Source organism: Rhinichthys klamathensis, unplaced genomic scaffold, assembly GCF_029890125.1.
Source record: "Rhinichthys klamathensis goyatoka isolate OS25496 unplaced genomic scaffold, OSU_Roscu_1.1 h1tg000085l_1, whole genome shotgun sequence".
Lineage (NCBI taxonomy): Eukaryota > Metazoa > Chordata > Actinopteri > Cypriniformes > Leuciscidae > Rhinichthys > Rhinichthys klamathensis.
In genome coordinates, this window is record NW_026606626.1 from 1,170,992 (window position 1) to 1,190,000 (window position 19,009).

At 35.3% G+C, this 19,009-nt stretch overlaps 1 protein-coding gene across 3 annotated transcripts in view; it reads right to left on the minus strand.

The window, feature by feature from the left end:
• Positions 1-19,009, minus strand: part of LOC130085681 (pleckstrin homology domain-containing family G member 3) — a 74,035-nt gene that overhangs the window by 6,138 nt on the left and 48,888 nt on the right. For all 3 annotated transcript variants that reach the window (XM_056251584.1, XM_056251585.1, XM_056251583.1), the window contains exons 4-15: positions 14,534-14,634; positions 12,285-12,354; positions 12,162-12,208; positions 10,590-10,740; positions 7,932-8,063; positions 5,616-5,798; positions 4,658-4,750; positions 4,501-4,587; positions 3,660-3,693; positions 3,455-3,556; positions 3,040-3,072; positions 346-356 (exon numbers count right to left, since the gene is read on the minus strand). In XM_056251584.1, the coding sequence (XP_056107559.1) occupies positions 346-356; positions 3,040-3,072; positions 3,455-3,556; positions 3,660-3,693; positions 4,501-4,587; positions 4,658-4,750; positions 5,616-5,798; positions 7,932-8,063; positions 10,590-10,740; positions 12,162-12,208; positions 12,285-12,354; positions 14,534-14,634 (1,044 nt within the window). The remainder of the gene's footprint in view (positions 1-345; positions 357-3,039; positions 3,073-3,454; positions 3,557-3,659; positions 3,694-4,500; positions 4,588-4,657; positions 4,751-5,615; positions 5,799-7,931; positions 8,064-10,589; positions 10,741-12,161; positions 12,209-12,284; positions 12,355-14,533; positions 14,635-19,009) is intronic.

Here is a 19,009-nt window from a genome sequence, read left to right on the forward strand (position 1 = left end):
CCTGAAACAAAATGCATCACGCTTTCCACAAAAAAGCAAGAAAATCAGTTTTCAACATTGATAATCATCAGAAATGTTTAGAATATTAGAATGATTTCTGAAGCATCATGTGATTAATATTAATAATAAAAGTTTTTACTTAAGTTTTTTTTTGATCAAATAAATGCAGCCTTGGTGAGCAGAAGAGGCCTTTCAAAAACATTAAAATACCTGAATTGTTACAAACTTTTGACCAGTTCTGTACATTTAGTGCCATTATAAAACCCCACACACCAGTGAATTAGGCTTATATGTACTCTAGACATGTGAAAAGCTTGCATTGGAGAGCAAACATGCAGACCTTACCTTAAGCCTGCCTGAGCAACGTCCATGGACAGTTAAGATGATGCAAAGATGAAAGACAAAGATAAATAAAATGTTATTAAAATAGCAATCAAGTAACAGATTGCCTATCTTGTTTGCAAAGCGTCCTGATATAAAGTGATTTTGGTAACACTTTACAATAAGGTTCGTTAGTTAACTACATTAGTTAACATGAACTTACAAATACAGAAACAAATGTATTGCTCATGGTTAGTTCATGTTAGTTAATACATTAACTAATGAACCTTATTGTAAAGTGTTACTGTGATTTCTATATTCTGATTGCACATAGCATGGGGTTAAAAATGTGTTTTGCCAAGTCTATGCAAAGATAATTAAATCAACTGCAAACTTAGACACTCCCCACTGATTTCCAAGACAGGAACAGGAAAAGCCGAAGTTGGAAATGACAACTTAATCTGGAAGGTGTGAAAGAGTGTGTGTGTGACGAGTAAGAACTGCTTGGCTTTTCTGCAAATTATAATGGACTCGTGCTGATGGCGAGCCAGAAACAGGTTTGTGGACTGAAAGGAACTGGCGCATGACAAAGCCTCGGGCTGATGGGCTTCATAATTAACATCATTATGTGTGCGGGTGGAGGACCGGGGATGTGGCCTTTGATCCGACGCAGGAGGACGACTCGAGTCTCGTGTGTCTTTGATGCTAAAGCGGGCAGAGGGACCACAGCGCATACGGGACACGTGTCTCCCACATGAGCGGAAACAAACACCACGCACCTGCCGTGAGTCCCAGATGACAGGGATATGATTAGAAACTTTCTTTGTTTACCAACCGTATATCTCTGATCTTTTGTGTAGCAGCGCTTCTTTAATCAGTCAGTCATTTAAAAAACAGCATGCATAGTGGGAGAAGAAAGAAAAAATCTTATTTTATTTGCATATACTTTGTTTTCATCAAAGTGCGTATATTTGCTAATACAGCTAGATGATGAAAACATTTAGTTAAAGTCAATCATTTTATCCCTTAAAACTCATCTCTAATACCCAAAATGACACACTTAAAAAAAAAATCGTGATGCCTTGGAATATCTCGAATGCAACTCGACACCCTCGCCTCATTTAGTATGTGTGGTTCTATGAATATGCAAATGAGCCCCGCCTCCACTCACTCACTCAGCTCAGAGATCCACTGGTTGACGATCACACGTTGATCTGATTGGTTACAAGGTCGTTTGTGACGTCAGAAACACCAGCGATTTCAAACCGTGTTTTTGAGACTGTCTTTGGTTCACTCAGCATGAAATACTCAGCAATGCTTACGAATTTACACATGGTTTGTCTTAAAGCATATCAAAAACACCACATAAACAACATTAAAAGCTGGATTTTCACCACAGGGGGACTTTAAAGTTGATCAAAATGTTCATTTTAATCATTGACATATTTTGTACACATACACTGAGGTCCAAATGGCTTTTTCTTTATTTAAAACCATTACTAATTGTTATCGATAACCCTTGCATGTTAGTTCATATTAATTTCAACATCATTTATTATTATTATTATTATTATTATTATTATTATTATTATCAACATAACCTCATGGCAGTTTATCACTATTTTACATTTTGACAAATTTTGATTATTAAAATCAAAAGTTGTATTTGTTAACATTAATTAATGCACTGAGAACTAACATGAACAATGTAATGTATTGTTAGTTCATGTCAGTTAACAAATGTCTCCTAATTGTAAAGTGTTGCCATATTATCAGCATCACAATTTGAGTGAAAATTTGTATTAAAATTAATTTGAGCATGAATAAGACCTGATGATCATGTTCTCCAGGATGATTTGAGCATCTTTAAGTTCAATGGAAGAAAATCTGACTGTCACATGATTAATATCTCTGTTTCCATCCACTGATTTTCATGCAAATTTCGGGGTATTCCTTAAAAAGAAATGCTCGGTGGAAATGTGCATAAATTCTGAAAATATGCATTAAAAATTTGAAGCGGGTACATTTTTTATACTATGCGCATAACCTACAATGGAAACACATTTACTAAATAAATCCCTCAAAACCTTTTGAGAAAACTGATTGGATAACTGGAGTAACCAGCGGACCAATGGCATCGCAGCATCTCTAATGTTGGTTTGGTGTTCCTGAAAGTGATCAGAATGATTGGGTTTAACTCCCTCCAGAAGCGTCTCACACACACGAGTGTGTTCCTGAACACCAGCATCCGAACGCCAGAGAACACGACAGCGTTTACTGTGTCTCGTCTGACGCTCTGAGACACACTCGTTTATGATGGAGGGAAAAACAGCCACATTTCAGAAACTTAGTTTTATTATTCATATTTTGCGAAAATTTCCCAGGAAGTGATGATGTTGTTCTCTTGAAAACATGGGAATGAAACACTGAATATCGCATAAAACATTTGCAAATAAAGCAAAGTTAATATGAACCGACATAATATCATGGCTGTTGATCACTATTTTACATTTTGGCAAATTGTTAATGAATTCATGAAATCTAATTCATATGTTTTCGCACAATCTGCTTAAGCCTCAATTAGTTTATGTTTAAGAGTGGAATTTCATGCTTACTTTTTTCAAATAAATCATGTTTTTGTGCGATTCACAACATTAATTCGAAACAAGCCCCGTTTTGTGGTCTCAAAATGTCACCAAACAACAAAAAAACAGTTACCTTTAGTGCTTCGTACAGTTCGTTTTCCCGGTTCTGTCAAAGATAAACAGAGGACAAGATAAGTCACCATGAAATCAACACTGACCTTTCTTATTTTTTTTTTAATGGAATATTGCAGTGTTTATTAAAAATGATTTATCGGTTTTAAATTCATCGTAATCTTCGATCAGAATAACTTCCTCTTGCAGCTTCTCTTCTCTGATGATGTGGGCGGGGCAACCTGTCACTCACATGAGATCAGCCAATAGCAAACCAAAACCATCCAATCAATCCCCTACAGACAAAATCAAGCCCCGCCCACATTTATTCAAGTTCCTGAAGCGTTTCACTCGAATACAAGTCACAATAGAGAAGAAAAGATGATCGCCGACTTCCCTTTCATGCCGACTTTAAACAATTATATAGTTTCACTCACCAGAACGTCTCCGTTCCTTCAGTGAAACTCCAGAGAGATCGTCAGCCTGAAAGGACGTGGCTTTCTTCAGTCTGTCTGGGCTGTAACGGTACTTTACTGGACCTGAGAAGAAGACGGAACAGGTAAAAACAAAACCGATTGAGAACAATACTAACGTTAGTCATTCCAAAAGAGTTTGTGCATTAAATGTTGAAAATCAGCTCACATGTTGAGTCCATGTCCAGGATGGCGTCTTTGGCCTGAAAGTAAGTGCAAAGCAAAGCCAGTGTTTAATACAATATAGCCGATTCGGTTAAAGGGGTGGTTGAGTAGGATTTCACTTTTCTAACTTTAGTGAGTGTGTAATGTTGCTGTTTGAGGATAAACAACATCTGGAAAGTTACGACGCTCAAAGTTCAAAGCAAAGGGAGAGATTTGCTTTTACAGAAATCGCTTTTTAAGGACTACAACAAACGGCTGGTAGGAACTACACGAGCTTCTTCATGGGTTAGTGACATCACAAACCCTAAAATTTACATAAACCCCGCCCCCTGAACATGATTTATAGATTATCATGACAGAATATGCTAATCAATGACTTGAAGATAGTTAACTTCACATCACCAACATAAATTCATCAACTAACCGCTCAGGAACGTCCCGTTTCATTCTTACGTCACTTCTTCTCGAGTCTCTCCATCTTTGTCCGACTCCGGTTTGAACATAAAAGGCTAAAAGCTTTTGAAATTTCTAAATTGAAACAGATGAGCTCTTGAAGCTCCACCCTCTTTGTCAGCTCATTTGCATTTAAAGGGGCACACATTTTTAATAAAAAATTATTAGTGGGGTATTTTGAGCTTAAGCTTCACACACACACACACACACACACACACACACACACACACACACACACACACACACACACACACACACACACACACACACACACACACACACACACACACACACACACACACACACACACACACACACACACCGGGGACATCAGACTTATTTTACATCTTGTGAAAAGGGCATTATGGGACCCCTTGTTCCATGTGACGTACTTTTTGCGGGATAACGGCGTGATGGTTCTCCAGAATGAGTCTCTTTATGTGATGAGCCCAGAGTTTCTTCTCCTCCACGGTTCTGGCCTGTGAAAATGACAACATGATTAGACCAAACACAACAAAGCGCTTGCGTAGTGTGTGAGCTCATACACACCTGGACTGTGTGCGGCTGCTTCGGGTGCTTGTAATGCATCACGCTGAACCGAAGCGAATCTTTGGCACTTTCTATCAGCATTAGTGTGGAACACTGAACACAAGCAACACACGGTTACCAGTTACAATAACCTGTAGATCAGCTAACGAGATGCTGTGCAATTAATTAGACAGATAAACATCATGCATAAAACAGCAGCAGCAATATGATAAAAGATACTGATGCATTTGCATAATAAGAAGCATTACTAAAAATGTATTATTTCATTAAATAGGTCAAATATTGTACATTAATACAGAATTCAATCTGCTATTTTCTAAAAGCTCTGTTCAAAGCTCAACCAATCTGATGTTATTTTTTATAAAAACTCAATATAGAACCGATAATAGTTCAAATGAGGAAACAATATGTGGGAATGAAAGGAGGTGATGGTGGTGTAAATCAGGCTGGAGGGGTTTGGGAGATGTTGAAAAGCTAATTAATTAATTAAATCATAAAATAAAAAAATAAGTTAAAAATAAGTTTTAAAAAAATTACAATTATTTATAAATTATAAATGAAAAGAACAACAAAAAAGTAAATAAAAAAATGCTTACTAAAAATGAATAAAACAATTCAAATGTAAAAACAAGAAATCAATCATTTTCAAATAAAACACTAAAAATTCATAAATACAAATGTAAAATTAAAATCAATTAATTAAAAATGAAACAATCAAAATAAAACACTTAATAAAATGAACAAAATAAAGAAAATGTCAAAATTTAAATAAATGATTTTAAAATAAAAACAAATCAAAATAAAACACTTACTAAAAATGTATAATAAAAAATAATAATAATAATCAAAACAAGACTGTACTAAAAAAGATGAAATATTGAATTAAACATTTTAGGTCAAAGAGTTTCAGATAAAAAAAAAGAAGCTTGGTCTAAATAACACGGATGTTATGATCTACCGAGATATGAGTCTTGAAGACGTAATGTTCTCCTCTTTTCCTGGTGATGAGCAGCATCTTATCAAACAGGAAGAGGGTTCTCTCGTTCTTGGCCCGGTGGACGGGGAACGTTCCTTCCAGAACCAGCTCTCCGTAAGTGGTCAGATCAGGACCCTTCCAGTTGAGGAGCAGAGACTGGACCTCCTGCACGCAGAACAGAGTAGAGTTGAACAGAGTGGAGTAGAAACGAATAAAGTAGAACAGAGTAGAGTAGAGTAGAACAAAGTAGAGTAGAATAGAAGAGTAGAACAGAGCAGAGGAGAGTAGAGACGAATAAAGTAGAACAGAGTAGAGTAGAGTAGAACAAAGTAGAGTAGAATAGAAGAGTAGAACAGAGCAGAGGAGAGTAGAGATGAATAAAGTAGAACAGAGTAGAGTTGAACAGAATACAGTAGAAACGAATAAAGTAGATCAGAATAAAGTAGAAACGAATAAAGTAGAGCAGAATAGAAGAGTTGAGTAGAGTTGAACAGAATAGAGTAGAGACGAATAAAGTAGAACAGAATAGAGAAGAATAAAGTAGAACAGAACAGAGAAGAACAGAGTAAAATAAAATAGAACAGAATAGAGTAGAACAAAGTAGAGAAGACTAGAGTAGAGTATAATAGAGTAGAGGATAATAAAATAAAGTAGAGTAGAATAGTATAAAGTACAGCAGAATAGAATAGAATAATAGACCAGAGTAGAATAGAATAAAGTAGGGTAGAGTAAAATAGAAATAAAGTAGAGTAGAGTTAAGAATAGAATAAAGTAGAATAGAAAAAAATAGAGCAGAGTAGAATAGAATAAAGTAGTGTAGAGTAAAATAGAAATAAAGTAGAGTAGAGTTAAGAATAGAATAAAGTAGAATAGAAAAAAATTGAGCAGAGTAGAATAGAATAAAGTAGAGTAGAATAGAAGAGTAGAACAGAGCAGAAGAGAGTAGAGACGAATAAAGTAGAACAGAATAGAGTAAAATAAAATAGAACAGATTAGAGTGGAACAAAGTAGAATAAAGTAGAATAGAATAGAATAAAGTAGAGAAGAATAGAGTAGAGTATAATAGAGTAGAGGATAATAAAATAAAGTAGAGTAGAATAGTATAAAGTACAGCAGAACAGAATAGAATAAAGTAGAATAGAATAGAAAAATAGACCAGAGTAGAATAGAATAAAGTAGGGTAGAGTAAAATAGAAATAAAGTATAGTAGAGTTAAGAATAGAATAAAGTAGAATAGAAAAAAATAGAGCAGAGTAGAATAGAATAAAGTAGGGTAGAGTAGAATAGAAATAAAGTAGAGTATAATAGAGTAGAATAAAGTAAAGTAGAGTTAGAATAGAATAAAGTAGAGTAGAATAGAAAAAATAGAGCAGAGTATAACAGAGTAAAGTAGAATAGAATAGAATAAGAATATAATATAATAAAGTAGAGTAGAATAGAACACAATAGAGTTAAGTAGAAAAGAATCATTTAATGCTACACAATTGGGTGGAGCTGAATATTTTTCCATGACTTTCATGCAACATCACCATGAAGTTGTAACAGAATCAGTGTGTGTGGAGTAACCCGAGGTTGAGTATTTAAGCTCTACACACACGTTGATCAAAGGCTCAATAGTGTCAGTTCTTGGCTCGTTTTGTGCAGTAATCAGTGATCTTTAACCACCCGTACAGGATCATAACAACAACAACGTGTGCTGACCCAGATCCATTAATGAACACATCCTCCAGATCATGAGTCATGACTTCATTTTAGGATTAATCAAAGAGTATGATAATCTGTTTGCATGACACTCATCAACATTGTAAATCGAATATAGTCATATTCCGTCCGTTAATGCGACATGAGGGTATATAATAATCAAGATCACGTCATAAGAGGCAACAATATTACTCTCTTACTCCATTGATACTGTGACTAATTAATGCTAATCATTTCCTGCATTAAAAACCCTTTGACAAAAACACTGGACAGGTCGGTGTTATTTTAGTATCACTGAGATGCTACGATAGTTTTTATTAATATTTTGTATGAGTTTTTACACTTTTAGTTAAGTTTTTGTAATTTTGTTGTGTATTTTTGCCTATTCAAATTATCAAAATAAAACATTTACAAAAAAAAAAGACGTTTTATTTGTTTACCTGCAATTAATCTACAATAGTTTTTATTAATTTTTATTTCAGTTTGAGTTATTTTAGAAATTTTGCATTGGCAACTAGCTGAAATAAAATAATTTTTTACATTTTATTTTATTTCAGTAAATGTAATGGATTTTTTTTTGTGTGAAATGGTCCAGACCTGAAGTCTCACTGCATGCTCGTGTTTCCTCTTCATGTCGTTGATGTACCAGGCGACCCCCGTCATGCTGTCTATGGCCTCGATCACCACATCATACCCGTCCTCCTCACGCTCAAAGTGTTTGGCAATTTCCTTTAGAAGAGCAGAAACACAGTCAGAAAGAAGAGAGCTACTGTGAAACATCTGAGCACACACAGATCTCAGGACGACTGCTATAAACCCTGAAGATGAGAGGACAAACAACCAAGATATTGCAACTAAAGACATTTGAACATGCAATCAAATTAGCTAATTTGCATAATTAATCAGTGTAAATCTGTGTGTCCCAATCTCGGGTTTGAGATTATGAAAAGTTAGTACTTAATTAAATAATAAAAATGGAAAATTCAGATACATAACTAGTTTTAAAATAAAACAATAAAAATAAATGGAAATATTTAATTTCTTTATCTGCATGTCACGTGACCATTGACCGACATCAGAGAACGGTGAACATGCAAATGTGTTTTTAAATTAGTGAAATATTAACTTAAAATCTTTAATGAAAATCTCAAAGTTTTCTTATGGTGCAACTAACTGTTATTTTTTCAATTCATTTTTATATTTTCTGTTTTCATTTAAATTGTATTTTATTTTTAGCCAATTTGCAGTGTGTTTTCGTCATTTCTATTTTGTTTAAACATGTCTGTTTATGTTCATTTTTATTTCATTTTTGCTTTTGCTATATCGTAATTAAGTTAAACTAAATGAAAATGAGAAACGTTGCCTTGGAAACTAGCTGAAATAAAATAACTTACATTTTTTATCTGTTAATGTTTAGTTTAAGAAACAAACATAATTCATTTAGTTTTAGTGAACTTTAATAACCCTGGTAAATAGGACCATGCAGGCAGGGAAATTATATTAACTAATAATCACGAACAGAAAGTCGGAAATTCATTGTTTAATCAAATTTTGATGTATAAAATAAAGCCCGACACAACATCATTTCCTACTGAATATTCCCACTACATTATAATGCATTAGAAATGCCAATTTATGCTGTTCGGGAGGAGAGTGAAAGACAGTGATGTCAGCAACACAGGCTGATTGGTCCGTTACCAATTAGCAAGCAATCACATCATTACCGCATGGCCCAAGCTGATTGGCCAAGGCTTGCTCAACATTTAACCCTCTGGTGCGCTATTGGGTGTCGGTCAAAAATGACCGACTTTTAATTTTGTTTTTGTCAAAGAAATGAATGTACTATATTTTAGTTTGATCATGTTTTTTATTTAATATTTTGTATTTTTAAGTTTTTTTTTATACTTAATTATATTTACGCTGCATTTATAATCCATTTATTCACTTTTTGAGCGTAGACCTGAAAATTAAATTTCCAACTTGAACTGTGGTAAATCTTGAATGCATTGGAGCAACAGAATTAAGTTTGATCTCTTTTCAAAGACGACACTTGGCGGATTATTGCTGAAGTGAAATGTTATGAAAACTGCACAAAAACACTATTTTCAGTTTTTATATGAAATATATATTTTCAAAATCACGTTTTACTCTAAAAACTCCAAGAAAATCAAGCGATAAATCTAAACAAGTTCAAAATTTGAGCTTGATATCTCAAAAACTTAGCTTTCAGTGAGAGTGTGTCGGCTGCAGTACCAAACGCTTCCACTAGAGGAAATTCGTCTCCCATTCATTTCCAATATCCTCATTTTTGACCATGAGGAGCACGAGTGTGACTATTTTCTACAGGACCCATTTAACCTTTTCGAATCATGTCCATTATTTTGTGTGTGTGTGTGTTCACACAGAAAGTGCCAAAACCTTTACCAAATGAAGTAAAAAAACTAAATAAAAAAAACTAAAAATTGTCAGACTGAAGAGCACCCAGGTTCATTGTTGTGCTGTATTGTAGTCCTGCAGTGCTATAAGGGGCTGTTTACACCTGTTTTCTCAGATCGGATAGCTATCTGATTTATCAAACCGATTCCATTTACACCTGGTCTCATAAATGTGTTTTCGCAAAACGGATATAAATCCGATCTTCAATTCCCGCGCTATATGCAGATTTAATGGAGAGCACATCATCGAAAGTAACAGATATGAGCTGCATTTTATAGATCATCAGCTAATTTCAAAATCAAAGACAGCAATAAGAGAAAGCGTTACCAGAACTGGTAAGATAATTTAGTTTCTTTACTTTTAATGATGATGATTGCGTGTTAAACGTCTGCGACTTACTTTCACTTTGCGATAGTTTGCACGTTGGCTTCATGATAGATGCTCAGCTGTTGCAGTAGCGCTGGCTATAACATGACATATAGCCTATAACACGCTCTCACACGTTTATTTTTTAGCATTGTTGGGTGGAGTAAAATTTACATATGTGGTTTCAACAACCAGATGCATTTACACTCGTCCAGTTTCGTCCTCCTGATGTGGTTTGAGCGATCAGATTCAAATCCGTTTCGGAGGGCATTCAACACCTGGTCTTTCCACGATCGGATAGCTATCCAATCACAGAAAACGCATGAAGTAGCCAGGTGTAAACAGCCCCCAAGAGTTCCTCTGAACCCCTCCACCTCCCCCTGCCTAGATCTGCTACAGGATTTATGTACCTCTATATATGCAGCAGCGTGTCTGTGTTTCTATTAGCCGTACCTGAAGCAGCAGGTGGTATTTCAGGATCCTCTGAACCGGTTTGAGCAGGTAAGAACCCAAAGGAAGAGAGCGCTTGAGCGACGCCTGTCGATCCCTGAAGAACTTGGCCAGAGTTTTATTCCTCAGACAGTCTGTCAACACCGCCACTGAACTACAGACAGAGAACGGACACTTTAGCCTGTGAAGAGACTGATTGCTGGCTTCGTGCATCAACAATCATGTTGAAAATTAGCCTCTGATGCATTAATTACTATTTTGCTTGTTTGCTAGAGGCACATTTGGTCCATTTTTTTTATCAGTCATTGAATCTATGTTAATACATTAACATACACTGACTTAAATGTATTGTGGGTGTGTGTCAAAGGTCATCACCCCGGTGGTTTGCATGTAACATCACACTTTGATGAAAAAAGACTTTTAACGACTATTTTGCATAATTCATAATCAGTGTAAAGATTCTGTAAAAATTGGGGTTCATGAGTTGATAAAAAGCTAATAATTAAATTAGGGATGCACGATATATCGGCCACCATATCGGTATCGGCCGATATAGGTTCATTTTTAATGTTATCGTTATGGGCCCAATAAAAAAACATTACAGCTGATAAATAATGTATGATGTCCTTCAGCTGAGACTCTTCAGATGCGCACTCTTCAACATGATGCTTTTGAATTGCATGAAATATTATTGGAATCACTTCAAAAAAGGAAAATACAGTTCAGTGCGACACAAGTCTGTCATATCGGCTACATAAAATTATAATGAGAACATTATTATTGTGTGTTTGGGACATAGGTTTCAATGGTGAGACTTTTGTTTCTGCAAACAGGCTCTCAAAAATTTATATAAAAATTAGGATTTAGATTTATCGGCTTTCAGATAAAACAAATTATCGGTATCGGGCAAAATTTTCATAACGGTGCGTCCCTAAATTAAATGCTAAAATTTATAACAATAAATAAACAATAAAAGTTAAACACTCCCTAAATGCGTTTACCTGCGACATAAGAGAATTTTGAATATCCAAATATGTTAATTTATTAAATTGTTAACTTAAAATCTCAGTGACCTAACAAAAATTTTAGTTAAAGCTGACAAAAAAAATAATAATGGCAAATTCCTGTTATAAATGAAGAAAATGTTTCCTTTTATAGTCTTTCATGAAAATCAACCAACTTTCTTATGGTGTTATTTTAGTGTCACTGAGATAATATTACAGTTTTGCTAGTATAGTTATGTGTCAAAAGTCATCACCCCCTGGTGGTTTGCATGCAACAACACGCAGCGGATGTCATGCATTGCATTGTCAAGGGTTAAATACAACAAGTGCATGAGATATTACATCTAAACAGTCATAGGAGTCTGAAATTAGTGTGGCGACATCCTAAAACAAACAACCCAACCCAAACGGGACACGTTCTGCCTCCCAGCAGGCTCATGTCACTCACACTGTCTGTCTGATGTGGTTCATGAAGGACGTTATTGACTCAGAGGAATCATCTGTCACATGCATCAGCGCCGACACACACCGGAGGCACAAACACACTGATTTAACTCCGCGCTTTACTTACTTAGGGTAGTTTGTACAGTACTGCGTGTAGATCTGGAAATAGTTGCTCTGCAAGTGAAATGCGAGAAGTTCAATCAGTATTGTAAAGGAATATGAATATTTAGTTGTATTTTGTACTTAGTACCTTGTCCACAAAGCAGCGGGCAATGGCCACGGGATCGTTGGCACACATGTCTAACGACTGCAATAACTCACTGGAAAAAAGAAAACATAAAATTTAGCATTTTATTATGGTGACTTATTGACCATTATAACCTAACAATCATGAAAACAAGAGTTTCTTGATGATAGTGATAAATAAAGGTTTCACAAATGGCAATGTTTGACTGTAAATGTGTAACACTTTACAATAAGGGTTGCATTTAATAACATTAGTGTACATGAACTAACAACAAACTTATTGTAAAGTGCTCACAATACAGGTGAAACTCGAAAAATTAGAATATGGTGCAAAAGTTAATTTATTTCAGTAATTCAACTTAAAAGGTGAAACTAATATATTATATAGACTCATTACATGCAAAGTGAGATATTTCAAGCCTTTATTTGTTATAATTTTAAAATTTATGAAAACCCCAATTCAAAATTAGAATATTGTGAAAAGTTTTCATAAGCTGTAAGCCATAATCATCAAAATTATAACAAATAAAGGCTTGAAATGTCTCACTTTGCATGTAATGAGTCTATATAATATATTAGTTTCAGCTTTAAGTTGTAAATGTTGAGGCTTAACTTGTGATGAACACAATATTTAATGGGATATAAATGATCAAGCGAGATGTAAATTAAACATGCATTTGGTTATGAGTGATGATAACCAACACATCTGAAGGTTCACACAAAGGGGAAGTCTGGAAATGCAAATCTCACACACGTAGTAACACACTCGCCCAGATAAACGGTTCGCTTCAGTTTTTGGTCTCGCTGTCAGATATGATCTTCTGATGCATGCTGGGATGAGTGTGTATTGTACATCTTTGATGCATGTAAATTTACAGAACAGAAGCTGTTTAAAATCAAGCGTTTTAAAGTTCATTTGTATTAATAATTAAAAAAAAGATGAGCAAAAAATGTGATGGCTGATGGTTTAAACTACAGATTTAGACTATTAAATATAAAAACTATTTAAACTGAGTTGACGAACAAAATGACTAAATAAAGTGAGCAAATATTTTAACATTACAAATATTTGCTTTTTTTGCTATTTAAATACAAATGGAACAAAAACACTTTTGGTCTATGCTTATACACATTTTATATACATATATACACAATTTTTTTTTTTTTTTAAATAAATACAACAATAATTATAACAACAGTTATATTAAAACATAATAATATTTTACTAGTATTTACTGTATTTAAAATATAAATGGTCAGTATACAAATTTTGTTTTAAATACAAATAAAACAGTTCTATGCCGATACTTTTTTTTTTTATAATTTAAAAAATAAAAATAAATACAATTATTAATAAATCATGAAATGTGTGTAATATTAAATATTATAATTACAAAATTAAAACAAATAAAAATTAAATAATTTAAATAATAATTTAATAAATGAAATGATTATAATAATAAAACAAATCATTGTAATAAAATAAGTACAATAATAATTATAATAGCAATTATATTAAACATTTTTATCAATCCATTTACTCTAAATAAAAAAATTAGCTTTTGGTCAATGCTGATATAAATTAAATATTATAAAATAAATAATCATTTATAAATAAAATCATAAAAAACAAATTATGCATAATATATTAAATATAATTACAAACAATTAAATAATGATATAAATAATTATATTAGGATAAAACTTTTTTTTTTTTTTACCAATATATAGTACATTTTCAGGATCCTCAGTAATATTATGTTTTAGCAACTAGAAGTAAACAAACACTTTTTCAAAACCCAAACTGGACATTTAAATGCATTAAAGACCTAAAGTACAGATCCGACACGAGCTCATGCGTATCTACAGAGCAACCGTTCAAACGTGCGCGTGAAGAGCATGCATGTGCACCGATGTTGACCCAAACGTTTATTTACGTCCCGCATCTGAAGCCAGAGAGCATCTGACGCTCCTTCCTCACGAATACATAAACACAGCACATCAGTCCTGAATAAATCCACTGATTGTGTCTGAACATGCGTTTGCAAGTATGGTTTAGTTATCAACTCTAAATGACATTACATGCATTAGGAAAGTTTTCATCTCTGCGGAAATCATTTTAATAATATACATTTTTATAGATTTAGAATGTACATTTAAATATTTTTTTATGACCCAATACTGACTTGACACTGCTGTACTCTGATATAGGTGTGCATTGCATAACAGTTAGTCCTCATGGTTGAATCTTACCTGTTGAACTCGTAAATGTGTTCAATATTCCCGAACAGCGAACACACTTGTTCTGGTTTGATGGGAAGGTTCCTGGTGTCTATGATGTGCACAAGATAATCCTGCAAATTGGAAAAAAAGAGCATAGATATTATTTCAGACTCAACCAATGACAAACTATTATCCATGTTGACTGGTACTGTGATGCTTCCAGCGGCTCAGCAGGGGGCGCTAGAGAACTGAAGGAAACCTGCATATGAAAACACTTTTACTTGCAAATGAGCTGGTCTTCTAAAGCACATAAATGATGTCATACAAGAATAATCAAAACACTTCATCACAATAAGGATATCTATTCTGTTTCTTGGTTTTGCATACAAATGGTAGTATGGTGTTATTTTCTGATGTATCATTGACTACAATGCAAATATCATAGTATATGAACATTATATGAGTATCAGTATCATGGTATTGCTAACTGAGACGTCGCTGTACCATGGTAATGCCACAGTACTTCTTTATAAGGTTAGCTGACTGATATCCAAAAACTAAAGTTGTGCTCAACACTAGTGACAACAAACACAGACACACAAAATAATTGCAATGCATTGATTTAATGAAATTTAAAAAATGAAATCAGATTTTTTTGCATTATAGCAATGAGAAGAGAACTGCATGAAATTCGTCATAATGAAAAAAGGGCCCCATTATGCTATTCTAAAGACTCCTAATTTAGTTTTACTAGAGTCTCCCACAACAGGTTCACATACAAAACACTTTAATTTTGTCATAATCTCCCCTGCAGCATCAGCTCGTTTCTCTCAGTGTCTGAAACGCTTCGATCAAGGACTCAGTCTCTCTAAGCTCCGCCTCTCTGAGAGCTGCTCTGCTCTGATTGGTCAGAACGCTCATTATCATATCTGAATCTCAGCTCTTGACACACAGTGATACGAACAGTAACGATGGCGTGGGTTTTACCGTTTTAGGACTTGCTTTGTCAGCAGAAAACAGCGTCTTCTCGACATGAACAACACGAACCAAACTCTCCCAGTCTCAGATACACTAGCAGGGCCTGAATTGCGTTTTGGAAAATGGGGGTTGGGGGGGGGGGGGGGATCCCCTCTTAGATGATTCTCATGGGGGGGATTTTTTTTGTTTGAGGGGGAGAAAGGGGGGGGGGGGGGGGGGGGCATTTTTTTCCAAACAAAATTATTACATTTATCTTGCCTAAATGTTTGCGCTCATTGCATTTTTACAATGGGGTAATATTGTTGTTAAGAATTTACACATCACAAGGAAGCTTGATTTAAATTGTTTAGTTAAATTGAAAAAAGTAGCACAAATAAATACAATGGAATAAAGATACAAATAAAGATAATTAAAGAGAAAAGTTTTGAATAGGTCTAACACTAGTATTCATATACAGACGCTGAATAAAGTAATCAAATGGAAAATAACAGTATTTTAGTCCTGAATAAATTAAATACATAGGCTATTAATCCTGATTCCTTTAACTTAAAGCCATCTTTTGTTGTTTTGACAACAAAATTAATGACAGACACATATGGCTGCCGTCACTTTAAGAGCTAGTGCACGGATCCTGTGTTCATTATACTGGCATGCGTTTTATGCTTAGGCCTATTAAAGACAAAACCGACTATGTTTAGAGTATAGCCTACTCACAAAGACCGAAATTGACAATTTTGCGTGTTAAAGCAATATAATCCGCGAAAAATAGTTACTGGCCAGCTGTTTTTGAGGCGGATTTTCTATGAATGTGCGCATAGAAAATAATCTCTCAGAGAGCGCGCGAGCACTGATTAGTTTAAAATCGCTTGAATGTTTAAACTGGTAAGACTTAAAAAGACTTCAGTCACGATGCACTGCTGGCCCGATTGTGCAAGTGAATATTCCGTCATGTCCCGACCTTACAGTCTATGGTCCCGACTCCAAAACGCGAGTGTGTATTATCGCCGCAGCGTTGGATGCCTGCCTTGCACAACACATTATGAGAGAAGAGATAGAAGACGCCGCACCGCTGAACACTCACGCTGTGTGTGACATTGCGTCTGGAAGATAGTTGTTAAAAGAATGATTTTATTTTATTATCTGTGTGGATTACGATTCCGGGAATTTCCCGCATTATAAATGGGAGACCTGCGGGAATGATTAGAATTATGCGCAAAAATACCCGCGCCGAAATTCGAGCCCTGACTAGTGTTTGAGGGCGGAGCCAAGAGACGCTGTTCAGCCAATCAGGTGACATTATGCAAATTAGTAACAAACCTGCAGGTTCAGCAACTTTGCAGAGCTTTTACATTCACAAACAGCTCTATTACACTCTACACGAAAGGTCATATCCGGAAAAAAAAACACAATGGGGCACTTTTATTATTAGGGCCCAAGCCCAAAGGGCGAAGGCCCTATTGTTTTCCTTAGGATTATTTATTATTATTATTATTATTATTATTCTTATTATTTTTCTGCTACCTTTTGGACACTTTTGGAGGCCTTAACATGCTCAAAAACTCCTGAAACTTTGCACACATGTCAGAACCCGCGGCCATCAGGGCCGGGCTGAAGATGGTACCCGGGCGTGGCAGGGGGGCTCGACAGCGCCCCCTGGAACGGGGTCCGAAAACATGGTCCATAAATCAAACACGCTTGCATGTAATAATATGAAACTCGGTACACATGTAGATCTCCTCGTTTCATATATACTTCACACTCTTACTTTTTACCCCAGCCCAACAGGAAGTCGGCTATTTAGGGTTGTTGGTAAAACACACGCAATGGAATGTGAAATACTCCTCCTAGAGAATTCAAACAAACGGCACGAAACTCGGTCAGCATGAAGTCAAGACATTGAGGATGAAAGTTTGCGAGGGGATTTTTGATATCTCGAACGGTTTGGCCGTGGCGAGGAAACAAAATTATGGCGAGAAACGTGAAACAGGAAGTGTGTCATAACTACTGCATACATTAACTGATCTTGATGAAACTTCAACAGTGTGTTCGTTGTAAGAGCCCGATCACATGGATGTGACTATTGTGAGTCAAAGTTATAGCGCCACCAACTGGCAGCAGGAAGTGTGTCACTTCCTAAATGCTTTGAAATCACCCTCTTATTTTTACCCGATTTGCTTCAAACTTTATGTGTATAATGTAAACACACGGCAGATGTAGACCTGTGAAAGGATTATTGATATCTTAGATACTGTTGCCGTGGCAACACATCAAACTTTAATATTCTTGTTTGATGCTTTTGAGACTCTTAGCATGCTTGAAATTGCATGAAACTCGACAGACACAGGTATGCATATGGTTCAGATCAAGCCGGACAACTTTCTAATTAACTGTCATTAGCTCAGACCAAGAGGAAGTTAGATATTTTGGTTTGAATGTGGATGTTTCTGAGAATTTTCTCTCCCTCTCCCTCTGACAGAGAGAATGCACCCTGCCATTCGTGTGTGTCTGTGTCTGTGTCTGTGTCTGTGTCTGTGTGGGGAGGGGGGGAGGGGCTCTTTTAGTTTAAACACAAAATTATACATAGGGCCATACTGCCCTCTTGTGTCCAAAATTATATTTATATATACATTATACATATATTTGGTATGTGACTGAGGACCGAGAGCTTTTAAATACGGGACATTGATAATGGCCACGTGCAGAGCGCTCGAGGGAATTCCTATGGAAGTAGGAATGAACTAAAAAACGTTCGCTCTGTTCTGCTCGCTCGTCGCCATGGACGCGCACCATTATGAATGCCAGTGCAGCCGCATACTTTTTAGTGTCACTTTAAAATTAGTGCAATAACGGGGCCGATTGCTTGAATTGTGAGTTCAATAGTCTATTATTTTTCACGGAAAACACAACAACAAAAGAGTACAATGATAGATTCGCTTAAATAGGGGCTTTTACATAAAATAGCCTATTCCGTCATCATCTTTTCAGTCAGCTCTTCACTCTCGTGATTAATGAAATTTGACTCCTGTTGCTGATATTTGCTGCAACTTTCGTTCCGCTCACAATTTAGTAAGCAAACACGCTTCAAATGTGTTTTTATTTTATTTTTGTGTATATATATGTGTGTGTATATATATATATATATATATATATATATATATATATATATAGCTTATGTTTCAAATATGAGTTAATTAACAATCGTTGGAAAGAATGATACTTTTAATATCACTAAACCGTCATTAGGTGTCGCCAGGCGACCGTCTTAATGAGCGAGTCATTGATTCATTCGTTCAAACGATTCGTTCGAACGGCTGAGTCATTCATGAATGAGACAGATTATGGATTGGTCGTTGAATCTTTGAGTCAACCGATTCGTTCAAAATGCTGAATCATTCAGTAATGAGAACGCGTTGCTGTGAGATGCGCGATGGTTCTGCTGTGATCTTTGTTTAACTATTTTCGCTGCTGAAACAGAAAAAAAAAGTCAATATTGCATCTAAAATGTAAGTGATTTGACGTGTGTGTGTG